The sequence below is a fragment of the Typopeltis vanoorti genome, chromosome 17 (genome assembly GCF_054136105.1).
Source record: "Typopeltis vanoorti isolate ZY-2024b chromosome 17, IOZ_Tvanoo_1.0, whole genome shotgun sequence".
In the NCBI taxonomy this organism is placed as follows: domain Eukaryota; kingdom Metazoa; phylum Arthropoda; class Arachnida; order Uropygi; family Thelyphonidae; genus Typopeltis; species Typopeltis vanoorti.
Window position 1 is genome coordinate 20,418,634 of NC_143565.1, and position 22,293 is coordinate 20,440,926.

General features: G+C 35.0%; 1 protein-coding gene across 1 annotated transcript in view; it reads right to left on the reverse strand.

Annotated features, from left to right (window-relative positions):
* Positions 1–520: 520 nt before the first annotated feature.
* Positions 521–22,293, reverse strand: part of CSN3 (COP9 signalosome subunit 3) — a 218,263-nt gene continuing 196,490 nt past the window's right edge. The window contains exon 15 of the mRNA XM_090407666.1: positions 521–737. Within this exon, the coding sequence (XP_090263792.1) occupies positions 657–737 (81 nt within the window). The 3' untranslated portion in view covers positions 521–656. The remainder of the gene's footprint in view (positions 738–22,293) is intronic.

The following is a 22,293-nucleotide window of genomic DNA, read 5'->3' on the forward strand; positions in this document are numbered from 1 at the left end:
ATACTGTATATTCATATGTCCGAATTCAAGCAAAGGATTCAATAATTTTACAGCTCAGAAATTTAAGTTCCAATTTTTTTTGTAATATAGTGTTGTATGTTAGAGCATAACAGATTATCTTTAAATCATCCCACTCTTGGGAAAGAGGAAGGCAGGCATCCTTCAGTACTGTTAAAAGTAACTTTTGTCTGTGTTACTTTCAACAGGTGAATTGATAAATACTATGAAAATGTGCACTGCTGATGTACAATGAAGAAAATGCTTTAAAATATTAGTTCAAGTACATAGCAAAAATAAAATTTAGACTTCACAAATGCCAAATAAATAATTTTAATACATTACATTATAGCTTACATTTCAGTATTCTGAAGTTTAAGGTATCAATTTTGTATATAAAACAACATTTAACATAAAAACAAATAAAAAAAGATACTGGCATAACTTATGATCATAAACTGAAAACACAGCAGCCATATAAATATATGAACACTATTTAGTGTGGAATTTGTTTACAGAAATGGAAAGTTATACTGTGAATTTTATTTTAGCATTTAAAAAATATTAAATAAAAGTAGCAAACATAAAAATCCATAAATAGGAACAAATTCAATTTTAACGAGAAAGGATGTTACAAAGATGGAATGAACAGCAACTAATTACATAGAGTAAGTTGGGACTTTAGTGCTACTAAGTGAACCCGAAGTCCCAGGTAAGTCATCGTCCTGTATACCAGTGCTCTAGAGAAATATATAAAAAAGAACAATTTAAATATTTATTTAGAGAAAAATATAATTTATAACTACATATGATCCATAAAAATAATAAAATATTTGATTTGGGATAGCTTAATTTTGACACTTAAAGCCATTATGAATAATTCTGACAAACAGTGAACAACTAAAAATATCAAATGCATTTCTGAACAAAAACAGAAAATGTTTTTGTTCAGTTTCACATACTGGAGACATTGCCAAGTATAATTAATGCCTTAAATTTTGAAACAGAACCTCCAGGACAATTAAGTGTTGTATACTTGCTATGCTTCCCTCATCAGTTGTTCACATAGACATTTCCAGGTGAACAACAACTGAGGGAAGCACAATAAGTATAAAACACTTAATTGTCCTGGAGGCTCTGTTTTAAAATTTAAAGTAAGGCATTAATTATACTTAACAAGGAATTGTATGCTTGTTCTTCATTCATATTTTAGCTTGGCATAAGCAAACAAACTGGTTGTGAAACTGGTTCAAACAGGTTTTTTTAATATGCTGGAAACAGTTGAGTTCACCACAAGTTGCCAAATCTTAGTGTACTAAACAATTTCCAAAAAAGTGTATAATGTCTTATACTATAATGAGTCGCTTTCCAGACGTGTTTCAACTTTAATTTATGCAAGGGAATTAAGTTAGAAATCTATTACATAAAGGCTGAGCTCTATTCTCATCAAACGAACATTTATCAAAACAAGTGCAATATATCATGATCACAGGAATTCCTTGTTAATTTAAAAGAAAAAGACAAATCAGCAGATTTATTTTTGAAGGGGAAAAGGATACTTAAACAACAGCATCCTTTCCTCATTTTATTTATATATGAAAATAATTTTCCTAATTTATCATGTACTACATAGAATTATTTTTTGATAATGAGTACTTAAATGGCTGCATTATCGCCAGAAGTTTCTCTCTCTCTCATACCCATCACATTCTTAATCCTGTAATTGAGTCAACTAGGTGTACCTAGTTGATTCAAAGAGAACTATCTTGTTCTCTTAGTGATGGTTATGCTCTTGAAAAACACCACAAGAGACAAATCAGTAATGCTAAATTAAAGAGAGGAGGGTGCTCATAAATTATAAGTATAGTTATTCTTGCATCTGATGTTTAGAAAATTATCAATGTAATGTTTGGAAAGAGCCTCCATAGCTCGGTCGATATGCTACCTTTTGGTCAGAAAGACCTGGGTTCGATTCCCCATCTATAATGTGAGGAACCTTTATCTGGTCTCTTTCGACTAAAGATGAGTTAACCAGTCTCATATGGAGGTGAAGGGTTTTTTCTCACAGTAACCTGGGTTTTTCATCCCTCAAAACAGGAAAAAAACCGGTCCTGTGAACACACACATGGCTGTAGTTATAAATACTTACAGCAAGGAAGGCAACGGGAAACCACCTTACTTCATAATCATCTTCCTGGTATAGGAGCACATTTGCTACCCCACCAGCCTAAGGCTGAAGGGAAAAAATCTTAATATTTTGCAATCTCCAATTTTCTCAGTATTTTATTTGCATACTGCAGAATGATCCGCTATCAAGTTATTTCAGAAAAATGCAGCTTCGGTAAAAGTGAGGTCCTGTTATAAATATATTTTCTGAATCTGTGTGTTTAGGCTTAAGTCCTGGGAGGACATCATGTTGGAGGTTTAACCATCCAACCGGCCAAGACGTATATATACATCCAGGTTACCATGGATGTGAAGTGCATATTAAAATTGTAATACCATTGATATTACATTGAAATATATGATGGATACGAAGTGTAGAGGACTGATGTATTTTATCCATATTGACAGCGACGTGGTTAATGAAGTAATGACAGCATTAAGAAAGGATTAACAACTATTTTAATGATTCCAATAGTTCATTTCAGTCACTGAGACAACTTCAAGGAGTACAGCTAACACTTGTTACACACACACACACACACATATATAAAAGCAACACAATACTAAATGAAGCACATAGAGATTACTCTAGATGGTGTGCCATCTATGGGCATTTGTGGGAGGCCTAGGATGTAAATTGGGAATTCTGAGAATTATTATTTCCTAAATTTTAGGAAGTTTCTTGTAACCATACTTGTTTAAATTAGTTGATTTCTGGGTGCTACTGCAAGTTCCAAAAGGGAAAAAAAGATTGCTTTTGGAATCTGCAGAACCTGCAGCAGCACTCCAAAATCAACCAAATTTAAACAAATATATTATAAGATATTAATATTTTTATTGTAAAATTTTCAGTTAAGTTTCATAGCCACTGTCAATACAGTTATAGGAAAATTCAAAAAATAATATTTTAATTGAAAGCACGTGATATTATGTGCAATATCAGCCACAGGAGAATAGCTCCATCTGCATCAATAGATATTCAAAATAAATTACAATAAATTGATTTTTTTAATTAATTATTTTTAAATTATAAATAATATTTATGTACAATTATGGAACACATGAATGATGAGTATTGGTTAATATAACCTCCCAAAATTGAGAAAGGTTTAGTTAGCTTCACAGCTTTCTTTGTTTGAGTCTTTCTAGAAGAAAGTAACACTTTGGTTTTGTTCCACTGAATTCTGTTTTGTAGATAAAGCATGGCTTGCTAATCTAGATTTCTTGGGTTCGTTAACAGAAATGTATTCTTGATGTTCTCCAGACTAATTTGTGCAGATCCACCATAATTAAGTTTACAAACTGGACAGAAAGCAATGAAATAATGGAAGAATTAAAATAGTTTTTAATCCTGTTTTAGTGCTGTCAATATTCCAAACTACTGAGAAAGTTTGGTTTTTTTTTTGCTTTGCTACAAATTCCAAAATACTGGTAGGAGCCCCCCCCCCCCCAAAAAAAAAAAAAAAAACACAAGTAATGAAAGACACTTCCATGATCCACAAAACAAAGACTCAAAAAACTATCCACACATAAGAAAATTCAAATCAGCAAGATTTTACTGTATTTATAAGTGTAAATCAAAAGGTTCTTGCTAACATTTTTTTAGTTGATATACTGCAGTATTATGAATATTTCAAAACATACAAATGACAAATGAATTGTTAATGTGTTTTCCATAACTTTTCTGACAGGTAGTGCTGTTGCAGTGAAGATTTAATCATAACATTTTTTTCTGTGTGGCCACACCAGAGGAGCAATAATGTGTTGTGTAATTTTTGTAATCTCAAACTTCTACAGTGACCTTCATAACTGTTGACTGTGAATAATGAAGGTGATCTAAAATGTCCTGTACCTAGTAACTGAGGTAGTATCGAACCAGAGTGGCTACATAACTGCCATGCAAATCCCCACACTGCTAAATTATATGAACCACAAATTATTTGCTTTCTGCCATACACATAATTTGATGGTTGAGACCGTGTTCAAAAACTTATGGTAAAATTAGAAAAATAACAAAGGTGATATAATTTTAATGCTTCACCAGAATCATTTGAGCCACTAAAATTATACCATCTTTATGTAATGTTTGGGAAACGGATAAACTGCTCTATACAAAATGAATTTTAAGATGTATAACATATTTAATAACTATGCTTTTTAATATTGCAACAGAACTTTTTTTTGTTATACTAGAATGAAAATACAAGTATGTTATTAATTATATTAATACAACTAACATTTATAAGCATCTCTAGAAATGAAATTAAACATAACTGAATGAAATGTGAGACTTGCTGCATAACTGAAATCACAATGCCCCCCCCCCCCCACTCAAAAAAGGTTTTGTCACGTATTTCTACTTAAGATTTCTACATCTGACATTGACATTTGTGAAACTGCATTTTTTTAGTAGATCTTTAACAGGCCATCTTAAAATGCTGTCATATTTTAAGAAGCAGTGATGCAACAGAAACATTCTTTTCAGATTATCTGATGAGGTTGTTTTCCAACAGATTTTTGTGTTCTTGATGAGAAAGCACGTATTTCATATGTTCACTTCATATAATCTCTGCCAATCAGCATGTTTATCACTGTTATTTGGCATTTACATGCAAAGAATTCTATATATGTTGGGGGGGGGAGACCAAGGACACCATTTTTCCTGGAAAGAAATGAGTATGGTAATGAAATGAAATTTCCTGAAGATATGTGCAATTTTTTTTATGGAATTCAGCTATGGTAAACCTTTGTTGTTAGAATTTGTGTTCTATCATAATAATTTATTTTTATTTATGGATATGGGCTTGAAACCATTTAGCACAAAGTTTGAAGCCATACAATGATATTCTTGGGAAACTAGGTTTAAAGATGAACAAACTATCAGAATGGTGGAATTTTATAAATAGACCTTCCAGCAAATGTGCGTTCTGTAAAAAGAATAAAGAACCATTAGAATACTTGATGATGGGAAGTCAAGAAACAATAATGCCTTACCCACTTAAATTTCTAGAATAAAATTTACGACAATGAACTTTTGTTCATTTTGTTTAGAAATTCATAAAATTGAGGTCTGATATTAATTCTATTAATTATAATAGAAGACAAACTCTGAAAATAGTGGTCTGCCAGATCTCATATGGAAAAGGTATATCAGAAAACAATGTATTGAAGCAAGCAGAAAAAAAAAAAAAAATAGCATCAACCCTTCCAACTCCCACCCTTAAAAACTAAAAAAACACTTCATTATTGATTTTACCAACATCTGGGTCTCAGTACAATTATTAATCATGTGCATCACTTGAAGGTATCAAAAGCTGATTTGTTATTTCTTACTAAACTTTAGCTGGCATCCCCTACATTCTAGGCTGTGAAGTAGAAAGAAAATTTTTCATAATTTCATCTTTGGTTCCTATTTAATTTATTAAAATCATAATTTAGTTTTGAACAGTTGAAGTGAATAACGATAATATCCAACTGACAAATGAAATGCTGCTGAAATGATGTTTACATTATAGGCTAAAAATACACAGTTAATTTGACCTTTAGTTTAATGAAAACAAAAGGAACAACAATTATTATTATTATAAAGACGGTTTTAGGACTATACAAGGTTAGTTATGAGGAATGATTGAGGGAATGTGGGCTGCAGAGTTTGGTAGATGGAAGAAGGAGAGGTGATATGATTGAGACTTTTAAACTGTTGAGAGGTAGTTACAAGGTTGACACTGGGAAGTTCTTTTGCTTGTTCTTTTGTTTTGGAACAGGGGAAGGAGCGATGACAAGGGGAAGTTACAAAAGGAAGTGGTGAGCAAGTGGGTGAGGATGATTTCTTTGCATGGAGGGTGGTTGAACCATGGAATGCATTGTGTGATAGTGGTGATAGCACAAACGGTCAATGAGTTCAAGGAGTGGTATGATAGTCTTTGTGTTTTCTAGGAAGGACCTCCCACGATGAGTCTTTTGACTCCATGGAGGCCTGAATCATAATAATAATAGTTATTATGATTATTACTGTATAGGCACCTCCATGGAGTCTGAAGACTCATCACTTTAGACCCAAACTATCCACACAGTATTTTTCAATACCTCTTCCTGAACCCATTAACAGACAAAGCACTGACAACTGTCTCTCGTAATCCATTCCATTTCTTCACCACTCTCCAAGTGAAAAATCTAGTCCTCACACCAATACTAACTACACTCTTACTTGAATTCTAGGGATGGCCTCTTGTTCTAACCCCCCTGTAGCCAAGTGCTGAAACATTTCTCTTGCATTTACCCTATAAAACCCTTTAAGTAACTTAAATGCTTCTATCACATTCCTTCTTTTTTGCCTATATAGCTCCAGGTTCTGACTACAGAGCACTGCCTACAACTACAGCTCACTTCACTTCAACTATCCTAAGTACATCATACATGCTGTTTCCAAAAGAAAGGTAAGACTTGTGCTTTTTGTCAGGTCAGATATTCCATACTAAAGGTTAGTAAACCTTGCATTTCCTCTATTCTGGCTTAGGATTTCTGCAGGTGCTTACATTGGATATGTAGACAGTAGGTAAATGATGCTGAAGCCTCATTTACCTAGTGCCTACATGCGCACATCATTGTTCTGTGTTCCCTGATAATGTTAATTTGATTCCGCTGAAACATTGGAAGCATCAATTAAAGTTATTAGAATTAATATTCAGTATATGTCCCCATGGGGCTTGTGACTTGTAGGCACGGGCATGGCTAACCCAGGGTCCCAGAGCTAAGTATGATCTATTTCAAAGCTTTTGGTCATACTTTTCTCTAACTCTTCCACTTTCTGCTTCTACTCTCATACTAATATTCTTCCTAATGAAGATTCTTTACTTAAAACTTTCTGTCTGTCTCTTTTCTTGCTTACTAACCTCAGGAGGAGGTCCTCCATTCTCCCTGAAGCTATTAGAGTACTCGAGGGCTAGGGGTGTTTCCTCCTCTTTTAACTAACCACTAATAGTTATAGTAGTGGGCAGCTGCGCTACTTGTATTAACCTCCTGTAGCATACATGTTACAATACTGCGATGTGGAAGGCAAGGGGAAACCACCACATTACATTTCCAAGTAAAAGCAGCAATGGAAGTTAAAATGAAATCAAGATTGGCGATGGAGCCTTCACTGAAGGAGTCATGCCCGGCAGGAGAAGTAACTGGGCTTCTCAGGTCGACAGCCAATGAAATCCTGGTACTTATTCAAAAATGAAGACAAGAAATAAGCTGAATATTGGAACATGGAATGCAAGAACACTGCTAGAACCAGGTAAAATAGAAAATGTGAAAAAAGAAATGGAAAGACTTGAAATACGACGAGATGGGAGGAACAGGATGATTTCTGGCATGGAGAATTTCGGATAATATATTCAGGACAAAAGAAAGATGAGTCAGGTGTTGTAATAATGCTTCATAAAAAAGTTGGAAAGTTAATCACTACAATAATCAACTATAATGACAGAATCATGGCGATAAGCATTCAAAATGAACCAGTAAACCTCAATATTATAATGGTCTACGTGCCAACATCACAACATAATGATGAAAAAATAGAAGAAATTTATGAACAAATAGAAGAAATCTGGAGCAGCTTTAAAGACAGAGACAATACAATAATAATGGGAGATTGGAATGCTATAGTGGGAGAAGAGAGTAATGATAATATTTCAGGAAGATTTGGTCTTGGACGTAGGAAAGCAATTAATAGAATTTTGTACACAAAAACAGTTAGTTATAGCAAATACACTATTTCAAGCTCCAAAAAGAAGAAGAAGATACACCTCGAAAGCACCTGGGGATTCAAATAGATTATATATTGGTCAAGAAAAGATACAGAAACCAAATAAAAAATTGCAAAAGCTATCCAGGTGCCGACATTAGTAGTGACCATAACCTTGTCTTAATGAAAACAGAACTGAAACATAGGAAACAAATCCAAAGATACAAACCAATAAGATGGAACCTTGAAAAATTAAAGAGTAAAGAAATAAAGAGAGGATACCAAGAGGCAACTGATCATAACATTCCAGAAAACATAAATAGTCAGAATAATATTGAAAACCAATGGAATAAGATTAAAGAGTTAATTACAAATTCATCAAATCAATTATTGAAATATGCAGAAAAAGAAAACATTGGATAACAGATGAAATACTTGGCCTTATGGATGAAAGAAGAAAATATAAAAATGCTGTTAAAGAAGAAGATGTGGCCAAATACAAATATCTTAAAAATCAAATTACAAGAAAATGTAGACAAGCTAAAAAAGAATACCTGGAAGAACAGTGTAATAACATAGATGAATTATTTAAAAAAGAAAACATAGAGAAAGCCTATAAAGAAATTAACAAACTGACGTTCAAATTTAATAAGAACAGTAAAAACAATGCCATCAAAGATGAAAATGGAAAATTACTAATAGAATCTGAGGATATATTAATGGAATGGAAGAATTATCTTGAAAATCTCTATAATGACGACGAACTTGATGTTGATATCAGCATAGAAAATCAAAATGAAGATAATTCTAGGACCCCCAATAATGCGAGAAGAATTTGATAAAGCACCGTCCGAAATGAGTAATGGAAAAAGTCCAGGTGTAGACAATATTCCTATAGAACTGCTACAAAATCTAGGTGATGAGGCAAAACCTTACTCTATCAATTAATAGCCCAAATCTATGATAGAGGAGAAATACCAAAGGAGTTTATGAAATCAACCATAATACCAATACCAAAAAAGAATAATGCAAACAAATGCAGCCAATTTAGAACAATAGCTTTAATCCCACATGTTAGCAAAATTCTGCTAAAAATTATTCAAAATAGAATTTATTCAAAAATAGATTGTCTATTGGATGAAGACCAATTTGGATTCAGAAAGAATAAAGGAACAAGAGAGGCAATACTCTGTTTAAGAACAATAATAGAGAGAGGATTAGACCTTAGTAAAAATACTTACATTTGCTTCCTTGATTTAAAGAAAGCGTTTGATAAAGTAAACCAGCAAATACTCCTAAATTGTCTAACTAATATCAGCATAGATTTGAGGGATAGGAAAATAATTTATCAAATTTACAAAAATCAAAATGGACGGATTAAAATCGATGATAAGGAGAAAATAATAAATATCAGGAGTGGAGTAAGACAAGGATGTATACTTCCACCACTTTTATTTAATTTATATATTGAAAAGGCCATTCAGGAAACCAAAGATAAAATAAATAGTGGCATAAAGATAAATGGTGAGCAAGTCATATGTATAAGATTTGCTGATGACATAGCCTTTGTAGCAGAAAACAGAAGAACGTTAAAAACAATGCTAGAATTACTAAATAATAACCTTGAAAAATATAAAATTAAAATTAACACAGATAAGACTAAAATCATTGTTATAGGCAAAATCCCTATCAATACAGAGCATACAGACATCAGCAGGGAACAAATAAAACAAGTGAAAAGCTTTAAATATTTAGGGAAGCCTAATAACAGAAGATGGCAGAAGAACAAGAGAAGACATAAGATCAGGAATAAACAATGAAAAGCACAATTCTCCAAGATGAAAAGCATTTTAACAGGAAACCTCAACCTATGGAGCACTGCACTGTATGGATGTGAAACCTGGATTCTAGGCAGAGAAGATGTGAGAAGATTGGAGGCTTTTGAAATGTGGTGCTGGCATAGCATGAACAAAATAAAATGGACAGAAAAAAAATCAAACCAACAAGTCCTGAGAGAGATAAACGAAACAAGAACTCTAATAAAATCGATCAAAATTAGAAGTGATAGGTGGTTTGGACATATACATCAACATGATGGACTTGTGAAAAGAATAACTGAAGGCAAAATAGAGGGGGAAAGAAGAAGAGGCAGACCAAGGAAAAGCTTTCTTGACGAAGTAAAAACAGCACGGGTTTGAGGAGTTACCAGGAGGTTAAAGAAGAAAGCAAATGACAGAGCAGAATGGAGGAAATTGCTGCTGAGCTATCATAATACCATAATACCAATACCAAAAATCATAATACCAACCAATACCAATATCAGTTGCATCAGTCCCAAGACTGATGCAACTGATGATGATGATATGTTGTAATTTCCTCAAAAATAATAGTTATGAATAGCCAGCACACTGTTGAAAAGCCAGCGTTTCAACAGTGATCCTAAATACTATTTTTTGTAAAAGTTTTTAGCATCAGTATAATTACATAAGCTCTGTATTACTCAACCTTGGTATTTCTAAGCCTGGCTCCCACTGATGAGACCTCAATAAAGGTCGAAACCGGTCTGGGTAGTGGCCCCTTGCCTTTAATGCATAGCATCATACATCTCCTCAAGGAGATGGGCTTTGCATTAAGGGTAAATATTAAGAATAGTGATCTGAGCTTATTCCACCTTTATCACGAGTTGCCTAGACTTGCACTACGTGCAGGCGCAAACTTGACTTATTTGTCTGTTTGCTTACTTGGGAAATGGAGTAAAACCAGGTTTAAAATAGCTTGGCATCTTTAACATATATTATACCCAAGGTAAAAAACTTTCTACACACACATATATATATATACACAAACACATATATATATGAGGATTGTCTGAAAAGTTTAGTAAATTTCCAATAGACGGCAACATAGTTTGTTCATGCATACCAGTGTCAGCATGTATCACCTTTTCATGACCACTAGCAAAATTGTAGCGATGTGCAATGCGTAGTTCTCGTTTGGCAAACATTTAAAATGTCCGTGTCCACATTTTTCATAAAAATGGAGAAAAATGAGTTTCATGCAGTGATAAAATGCTTTTATTTGAAGAATTGGGTAGCCACGCAGATCAATACCAAGTTAGATGCAGTTCATGGGGACTCTGCACAGCATTAAAGGATATTTATTTTTAGATAAATGAGTTTAAACATGGTCGTAAGTCTATCGAAGATGACGAATGCTCCATACATGCGACTGAGGTCATTACGAAGGAAATGATTGACAAAATCCATGGTATCATTATGGAAGACCACCGAGTGAAAGTGCGTATGATTGCTGAGATTTCAATTAACCCATTTAGTTAGGCATCTCAACTGAATGGGTTATCCTGCATGAAAAATTGCATATGAAAAAGCTGTGCGTGTGACTGGTGCCACAATTGTTGACTATTGATCAAAAACACATTTCGAAGCAGTGTTTGACAATGTTTAATCACAATTCACAGGATTTTTTGTGTCGATTTGTGTCTGTAGACAAAACTTGGATCCATCACTACACACCTGAGTTCAATCAGCAGTCAAAATAGTGGACAATGCCCAGTGAACAAGCACCAAAAAAAGCGAAGACCGTTTTGTCAGCTCGGAAGGTGATGGCAACTGTTTTTTGGGATTCCCAGGAATTATCATGAGAGACTATTTGGAAAGGATAAGACAATAACAGGAGTCTATTATTATGCGTCATTGTTGGACCATTTAAAAGAAGAACTGACGGAAAAACGGCCAAGATTGGTGCACAAAAAAGTGCTCTTTCATTAAGACAATGAACCATCCTATGCATTGACCATCACAATGGCAAAATTGCACAAATTGAGGTTTGAACTGGTTCCACATCCACCGTATTCTTGGGACTTGGCCCCATATGACTTCTTGTTCCCAAACTTAAAAATTTGGCTCGGCAGGAAAAAATTTTCTTTGAATGTCATCAAGATTGTCAATAACTATTTTACACAATTTAACAAATCCCACTTTTTAGATGGAATGAAAAAATTGGAAACTCACTAGACCAAATGCGTAGACCTCAACGGAGACTATGTTGAGAAATAAAAGTGATTTTTTCCAAAACAATGTGTTCATTTTTTTACCAAACTTTTCGAACAACCCTCGTGTGTGTATTGTATTTTTCCCTTCAGCCTATTGGCTGGTGGATAGCGAATACGCTACTATACCAGGGAGATGATTGTGAAGCAAGGTAGTTTCCCATTGCCTGCCTAGCCATAAGTATTTATGACTGTAGCCATGTGTATTCACAGGACGGTTTGCCTGTGATGAAAAACTCAACTTACTGGGAGAAAAACCTTACAGCTCCATATGAGACTGGTTAATTCACCTTTAGTCAAAAGAGACCAGATAAAGGCTCCTCACATCACAGACGGGAATCAAACCCAGGTCTTTCAAACCAAAGGGCTTTGTCTATACCAACTGAGCTATTGGAGGCTACACATTTTACCATGTAAGAATTTGGAACCGAAATCCTATGGAATACGTTTGTTACTCTTTATTCCTGGAGGTGTCCTATGTCTGTAGAAGTATATGTTCACGGGGCCGGTTTGCCTGTTCTGGGGGAGAAAATTCCGAGTTTCCAGGTGAAAAAAACCCCTTACCTCCATATAAGACCAGCTAACTCACCTTTAGTTCAAAGAGACCAGATAAAAGTTCCTCACATCACTGACAGGAATCAAACCCAGGTCTTTCCGACCAAAGGGTTTTGTCTATATTGACTGAACTATGGAGGCTCATATGTGTGTGTGTGTGTGTATATAAATATACATAATTACACACTTACACGTATAGTAGTAACACTTCAAACTGACTAATCAATAAAATCAGCATTATAATCGTTTTTTTTTTTTTTTATCAACAATCTTGAACCAATACTACATGCCAACAGAAACTATTGCACTGGATCATACTGAGTAATTACTTATAAATACTTATAAATTCAAAGTATTTTGTAAACATTAGCAGTCCAGTTTGGTATATAAATAAATAAATAATAGATGTGTGTGTACACATGACCGTGCACACACACACACACACACACACACACACACACACACACACACACACACACACACACACACACACACACACAGTGATCAAAATTAAAGTATCCCTGTTTAAGGCCTTGTGGAGCACCATCCACTGATCCAAATGCTGTGAAACTTTGCAGGAATACATTGTGCATCATGTGGAAGAAAAACAAGGAAAAAAAATAGTTCCAAAATTCATCACCACAGGGCATTGCAAACACCAAAATTTGCATATCATGCAACTCGGCAAGTGCCAGGATGGTTCAAAAAGATGGACATAAGATTTTTCCCTTCATTCTGGTTGTTAATACCATCCACAGTGATAGCACTAACCTTGCCCCAATGTGCTTTGCTCGTGAAGCTGTATTACCTAAAGAACTGCAATGCTGTTGCTACACTCCGCGAATTTCATCGCCTGAAAAAATGTCGATGAGGTCCACTATCTCCATGTGCTCTGCAACAAATGATTAGTCATTCTGAAGAAACGAGATCATTGGGAGTTGGACCTGGCAGAGGTTGCAAACCAATCAGTTCACAAGTTAATGAAGTTGATACTACCATTGTGAAGCAAGCCATGAAGAACAGAGTTGGCTCCTGCAATGCATGTGCTGTATAGATATAAAGATATGCCTTACACAAATGTCTGGAAAATTCTACAGAAGAGTCTATCATTTCTACCCATTCAAGGTAACTCTGACACAGGATGCACCTGTAGGACTTTCAAGTCAACCAACATTCGCTTTAACATTCCTTGCTCAAGTGGCGTTGGATGCTGCATGGACGTGGATGATTTTGCGGGAAGATGAGGCTCACTTTCACCTGAATAGAGCTGTACTCACAGCTCTGCTCAGGTGAAAGTGAGTCAACTGCCCACAGTTGCCAGGTATGAACTGTGCAAAACCCCGTGCAATCCAACAAATTCCTTTGCATTCACTCAAAGTTATGTCTGATGTGGGTTTACAGCATCATTTACTGTTGGACCATTCTTCTTTGATGACATTCAACAGTAAGTCCTATTGACCTACTCAGTTACTGCAGAGAAATTGTGATATGATAAACAATTTTGTTGTGCCACAGCAGCACCTGTGCAAGGATTCAGTCATTTTCATACAAGACAGGGGCCCCTCCACACATCAGTCAATCCATACGGAGGTTTTTCGAGAGCATTTCACAGAAAACAGAGTGATCAGCCATGCATTTCTCACTGCATGGCCATCCCATTCACCTGATCTGAACCCCTGTGATGACTTCTGGCTCTGGGAATTTCTCAAAGACAAGGTTTATTGGGATCATCCTGATAGCTTGCCAGTGCTGAAATAAAACATAATGCAGCACGTGCACAACATCAGCCCCCAACAAGCTGTGTTCTGCTTGAACACACTGTACAAAGGAAGCAGTTTGTGGGGTATAGTGGGAAGGGCAACAAATTGAACAGTACAGCCTGTGAATGCATAATGAAAGTGAATAAATATGTGTTATTTATGCTTGTGTCACTTTTCTTTTTCTTTCACACAAAGAAAAATTATTACATCTACATTTGGTACACTATACAGCACCCTTAGTGAATTTTCAACTTTTTTTTTCTTCTCCCCAGATATCGCTTCTGCATGACACATTGTGTGTAATGCAAAGTTTCATAGCATTTTGATCACTGATCACTGATTATGCTCCACAAAGGCATTAAAAACAGGAATACTTTAATTTTGTTCACCCTATATATAGCCAAGAAAAAATGAAATTATAACAAGGGGAAAAAATCTTATAAAGCATTCTTTAAACTAAGAACTAAATTTTGTAGTTAAATAGTTTTCACTTAACAACAAAACTAATGTTCTATGCTCTAAACATCACATAAATAATAATTAGAGCTAGCAGGCTCTTATTAACTGTTTAGATAGAATACTGACTTCAAAGTCAAAATTTCAATTGTTGATATTTCTTGCTGTTTTCATAAGAACTATCATGATTCCTGTGACAAAGGTACATTATTTAAAGCACTGTATCTAGTAGTGGTACTTTTGTAAAAATCCAACAAGTTGGTCAAGAGTTAGAATGCATTTATTAAATTTCAAACTGTTTTTGGCATACATACTCTAGACCAGGTTTTCTCAAACTGGGATTTCTGCAAGAGATCATGATTGGAAAAAAAATAAAATAAAATAAACATCATATAAATAATACATATAAATATATATATGTCATGTAAGATATAAATAAATAAACATATAGTTATAATTTTTATGCAAGGGTACACTGAGACCTGAAAATTATTTCAAGAGGTTCCCCAGGTAAAAAATTTGAGAATGAGTGCTCTAGACATAATTTTCTTTTTCCTAATTTTGTCACAAGAAATGGTCAGATGGAAAAATGCAGAAATTGAATCCAAAACTGAACTATACAGTTAAATATTTTCAGAAAGGTTTTTTAATACACCTTTTTTTTCTTTTCTTTTGCTACTTATATATATGAGAAATATATGATTTCTGCATTAATTCTACCTTGCTATCTTCCTGAGTCTGACTCCCACTGATGAGACCTCAATAAAGGTTGAAACCAGTCTTGGTAGTGACCTTCCCTTAATTCATAGCATTATGCACTTCTGAAAGGAAGTGTACTTTGCATTATGGGATACTAAGGCAACTGATGTGAAATCATCAGGCTCCATATACAGGCAGCCTAGTTGTGAAGATACTTCAGGCACAAACTTTGTTTGCTTACACTTGGTAAAGGATTAAACGAGCATATAACTTTTTGGCAAGTATAAATTCTATTACATATTTACATATTACAAAATTACATATTGCAGTACTCTGCTCTGGCAGAGTACTGCAATATGTAATTTTGATACATTGTAATCTTGTCTGATTAAAACAAAAATTGGAATGGCCAGACAAATTTTTGAAAGGATTCAAAATATCAAATATGAGTAAAATAATCCAGCAGAAATAAAAACTCTTATAGGCATTTACACATTTAACAGTCAATTTTTTCATTACCTAGAGACCCAAGAGTTAATAATCAGTGACCACTAGTGTGGATGCTATCATTCGAGATGCACAGCTGATAACCTAACTTATAATCACCTATCTCTGGACACATGTCAGAGGTAGGTATTATGTTCTATGATCTGCTATCTATTCCTCGCAACTGGATGATTTGTTTCCTCTCTGATTTTCCTACCAATGCAGGAAGGCCCTAGGACTTTCTTTTGCCTATCCACTTTCTCTTATACATAAATGACCTCTCATTCCTCAAATTTTAGCCACAGTTTTGTTGACAACAGCGCATTTCATTCCTTCTACCAATTTATTCAATAGAAAGGCTTATAGGGTGACTGTTATTTTGGAGGAAATTACAATTTATACTGAATGTTAATTACAATACCTTTAACTAATACTCCCAATATTTTGGTAAAGTCAAATTGCTATCATCAGGGAACACAAAACAATGAGATGAACACACAGGCACTAATGCTGGGCAAATGAGGCTGAAGAAAGGAACCAAAGTTGGACCTAGAGTCCTAAATGCTGTCCCCTAGTGGTCTAAATAGGGTCATTTGGCAGTTGGGCCAGATATCTGAGGATATTTTGGGCAGTTTCATATATTCAAATATTTTGAGGTTTGGAAAGTTTCTTTCCAAAGTCTTTCAGGTGAGGTAGATTCAAGGAATAACCTCTCATATTTGTATTTGCTACAGAAGAGTAGAGTGGCCTTCTTCTGGTATATCCTGTGGTAGATATCCAAAGCATGATCAGCAAGTCCAGAGTTGCCATATTGGTGAAACCAGATGTAGTCCATGTGATCAGAAATTCTGATATTGGCAGTCCTGCCTGTTTGGCCGTAGCAGGAGAGCTTGCAACTGCAAGAAACCTGGTAATACCTGGTAAGTCTAGAGAATGTGGCTGGTCTTTGGTGGAGCAGATAAGGAATGCCAATTTTTATGTGGTCTGTAAGTGGTTGCAAGGTGCATTTCTTTAGGATTTTTGTTAATTTTTCAGATATGTTTTGGATATATGGAATGGTGACAGATTTTGTGCAGTCTCTGTTCTAGAGGGGAGGAGTAGGTTGCAATTTTGGGGTTTTAATATTTTTGGATTTGATGGGGATTGTAACTATTGGTTAAGAAAGTGTTGAGAATGTGGTCAAGTTCAATAGTTAGAGGGCACTGTTAGCAGAACTGATTAATTTTGTCCAGTTATATAGGGTTTTTATAATCCCATATTGAGGGAGGGGGAAGGGTAACTGTTGGTCAATTAACTTTCCAAACCTCATCCTCAGATTTTCAGGCCATATGGCCAAGACCACATAATTTAGTCTGGTGGGATGGTGGATGCCATTTAGGACTATAGGCCAACATGGTTGCCTCTCTTCAGCCTCATTTACTCAGTGTTACTGTCTGTGTGCACATATCATTGTTCTGTGCTCCTTGATGATGGGAATTTGATTTTGCTGAAATATCAAAAGAGTTTAACTAAAGTTATTGTAATTAATATTCAATATTGCATTGTAATTTTCTCAAAAATAATAGTTATCCTACTCATTTAGTAAATCACATCGTGCCCAAGTATTCCAAGCACCACAACCAGTGCCTAAATACTGTTCTCCATGCTGCCATTTTTCAATGGAAGAGGACAATCTAGTAAACTTCAATATAACTAAAACATAGTCCTGGTACCTTTCCCACAAAATCTCCATTCATCTCTGTTTACTTTTAATCATAACTAGATCTCTCTTTTTGGGCATTAACCTCCATATTTTCCTAGTACAGCACATCACATCCACTATCTTTTCACTCCTACCACCCCCACACACCTCCAATAAAAAAATAAAAATTGATCTTTTCTGCTAAAGACACTATTTTTCATCTGTCCAGCTGCTACGTCTATACAAATCACAAATTTTATTTTTATATGAATTCTAATGCACACAAAAAACTGCAAAACTTATAGCACATCAGTGCTACATGAGGGCACACAGTAGAGAAGAAGAGGAAACAAGGAGCTCAGTATATTTTTGAACAGCTGGAGAATGTGGTTCTTGGGGGGAAAAGGTATGGAAGAGTGCTCCAAAAAAATGGAATGAAGGAAGAGGATGCAAAATTGGTTTGGTTGGTAGGAAGCTGGAAAATAAACAGATGTTGACCACAGTTTATGGTATGCTTATAAGTTAAAAGGAAAATATAGGAATGGTATTGATTCAGCTGAACAGCACATGAAAGCATATACAGAAGAGGCAGAGAGCAGAAACAGAACATCTGCGAGAAAGTGTCATCAATTAATCAGCTTGTGATATTCATTTTATGGATATCACAAGCATTTTTAAGGAAGGATTTTGGTGTGCCACACTAAATGTGAAATGCAGGCAGCCCTCGGTTTACAACGGTTCAATTTACGCCGATTCACAATAATGGCAGATGTCTGCGCATGCTTTCTTATTGTATTGTGGTCTGACTGAGAAACGACACTAGCAGGCACTCTAGTGTTTGAATGTTTACCGAGCTACTACGACGTATATGTATCAAACCTAGTTTTATTGTTGAATCTACCTAATTGTTCTATTTAATTTTTTTTACATACATACGTATTTAAATTGATAAAGTACATAATTACATACCATGTCTGATAAAAGAAGTGCAGAAAATTTAGCAGAACTTGGTGTTAAGAAGGCGCAGAAATCAATCACACTTGAAAAGAAGATGGAGGTGATTCGAAGAATGGAAGATGGGCAGACACGTACTAATGTCTGTAGAAGTATGAACTTACCTCCATCGACTGATACTACAATTATGAAAAATGCAGATAGAATAAAACAGTCTGTGCAACAATTTACAGCAGTACTAAATGTGAAACATGTAAGTTATAGCAGGGGTAAACTTCATGAAAAACTGGAAAAATTAATATCATAACTGAGAAAGCAAAAACAATTTTTCAGGATCTTAAAAAGACAGATGGAGGGAAAGAAACATTTTTAGGAAGCAAAGGTTGATTCATGAGATTTAAGTCTCGAAGTAAGTGCCATAGTGTCAAAAAATTATGTGGTGAGGCGGCAAGTGCAGATGTTGCAGCAGCAGCTGCTTTTCCTAAAGAATTTCAAGACTGTGTAGAACAAGGAAGTTATCCTCATGATCTCATTTTTAATGTTGATGAGACTGGGCTCTACTGGAAAAAATTGCCATCATGCACCTTCATTTCCTGTGAAGAACGTTCTGTGCCAGGTTTTAAAGCTGCAAAAGATAGATGTGCTTTTGTTGGGTGCAAAATGTCTCCGGAACTTTCAAGCTTAAACCGATGTTGGCATACACAGGCACCATGTGCCTTCAAGAGTCTAAAAGCCATGCTGCCAGTCTATTGGAAATGGAACAAGAAAGCTTGGGTTACACAAGGCATTTTTATAGATTGGTACACAAATTATTTTTGTCCTACCGTGCTTCGGTTCTGTAAAGAAAATGATTGGCCAGCCAAGGCATTGCTTCTCTTGGATAATGCCCCTGGACATCCTCAAAACCTTGCTGAAGTAAGTACACCATTTGATGTCAAGGTTGTTTATTTACATGCCCCCAAACACAACATCGCTTTTGAAACCGATGGATCAGGGGATTATATCAATCTTCAAAGTCTATTACCTCCGTATAACATTTATGTAAATGGTAAGAGTCTTGGACACTTCAGGAAAAACTATTAAAGACTATTGGCGGTCATTCGATATATTTTGAAGGGCATTAACAACATCAAGGCAGCTTGGAATGAAGTGTCAGCAAAGTGTTTAAAAGGAGCATGGTGAAAACTTCTTTCAGCATTTATGCACGACTTCGAGGAATTAGAGCAAGAGGAGAATGTTATTGAAGACGTTACCAAGCTTGCGCGAGAAGTGGGATTGGACGATATTACAACTGAAGATGCGAAAGAAGTCTTAGAGAGCCATGATAAACCGCTTTCCAATGAAGACTTAAAAGAATTAGCCAAACAATTAAGTCAACATCCAAAGGAGGAGAAGAAAATGAAGAAGGTCCTCTGAGAGATATAAAAACGACCGATTTACAGCGTATCCTTGCAAGCATAGAGACATTGGCTGATGAACTCTGCGAAATGGACCACGATTGGGAATGGAGTGCGAACATAAAAAGGAGTGTAATCACATCTATTCGATCATACACTGAACTCCTTAAAGAAAGGAAAAGAAAATCTAGGCAGTTAACACTGGATACTTTTTTAAAAAAAAATGCAGGTGATCCAAAACCAGGAACTGCAACATAGAAATATGTAATATCTTTTCGAAGTTTCATATTTTTTGTATATAATTTTTTGTTTTCATTATTAATAATTTTATTTTAATAAATATATATGTATGTATTATCAAAGCTTTAAATATAATAACGTTACATACTTCATGTGCATATTTTTTGACTGTGCGGAACATAACTTTGTACCTCCCATTAAAATTGGGTTCGTTTTACGCTAATTTGGTTTACACCCGTTTGTTTCAGGAACAGAAGCGAGGTGTAAACTGAGGGCTGCCTGTAGTATTTATTCCAAGAGTCATTCCAACTGGTATCTCTGAGATACCAGTTGGAATGACTCTTGGAATGAAATGGAATGAAAGAATATGGTCTGATTCTACCTTCTGTCTTTTCTACGGGTACTTCCATGGGCACTATTCTACAGACCTGGCATCCATCATTCCTCAAACCTTACAACATGCAAAGTACCAGCTGCTCAACATCCATTCACAGTTGATTTGCAAATGAAATGAAACAGCATCACTTCTGCTTTTTCATTGAGCACAATGTGCTTATATAGGTTTTGCAGTATTTGTGGAACTGATATATTCATATGTTAAACTTATAGCAACTAGTGATGAAGTCAACTGCTCTCAGTATACAAAAGCATGTAATGAATGCAATTTCATATGAAAACTGTTTATATATACTTGGATATAATATGGATGTAAATAATATAATATAATATAGTTTCAAGTCCATGCAAATAAGCCAAAAAAAAAAAAAAACTTTCTACATCTACCTCAGAAGACTAGTATATTACTTATTTGGCAGTGAATACTGTACCAACAATTAGCTTTATGGATTTGAATGCCATGGTAGTCATGGATGTTTGTGAGTGTCTTTAGGTGGTAGATAAATTTCACTGCCTAGTGTGAGTACTATCTTATCTACTGAAGATGGTAGGCTCACACTAAACAATGTGACCCTTGGGGGAAATTATACATTGCAGTCAGGATAGTGTAGGTCTCTTGAAAGCTATTATTGGTATATCCAGACTATTCCACTGGAGGAAAGAATGCTTTTCCATCTCTCTCTTTCTTCCAGCTTCTATAGACCACAGCTCATTAATGCAATGATTCTAATGGCAAGAATTCCCTTCTTACAATATTATATATATATTTATGTGAATCCCACCCATGAAAAGTTGTGAGCCTGTAATACATTAGTATTGCCAGTGAGCAATGGATCAGATGATATGGGAACTATTCTGAAGTTCCATGTTTGACCTCTAGAGCAGTTTCCAGATCTAATCCTTAGCTCACTGGCAATACTAATGTACTCTAATGTATTACAGGCTTACAACTTTTCATGGGTGGGATTCATATAATATAATAGTCTCACAAGGGAATTCTTGCATTCAAAGCATTTCATTAATGAGCTGTTGCATGAAAAATGTGTTAGCCGAAGGATGCTTTTCCTGGTATGGAATGTCACTACTAGTTGGCTTTGTCAAAAATGAAGTGTAATACTGCAGTATTGTAAAGTAACATTCTCTAATGATGAAATTACATGGAAATAAGGTCTTACATATTTAAACAAGATAATGACTTGTCACAAGTCCAGACGCATAAGGACCAGATCTGAAGACAGCAATGTCACATTGGAATTATCGAAACTGGACATTTGTGGAATGAGTTGGAAAGGCATATGATAAAATATTAATGGAGACTTTTTCAGGATTTCATTGAAAGATGTTCTACACTGTTTCAGCAAAGAATATGCCATCATTTGGTGTGATGTACAGGTTTATTAAGATACAGGTTTTATTAAGATACTCAATTTCTGCTGCAAAGATTTCAGATTTACTTCCAAATCTCATATTAATAGAAAACACATAACATATGAGTTATTATATGATGGCACAAATTCCCCATTAAGTATTCTGAGGTTCTTTGTGGCCTGTGCTGAATATTAAAATATTGAGTATCAATATTAGCTCAGTATCATGCTAACTTAAAAAAATTATTGTGATGAGAACCATATTTATATTTGTTACAAGGAATATGAAGACTTAAAGAACAACTCTCAAAGTTCTATTTGCTCATATTCACTCCTTAC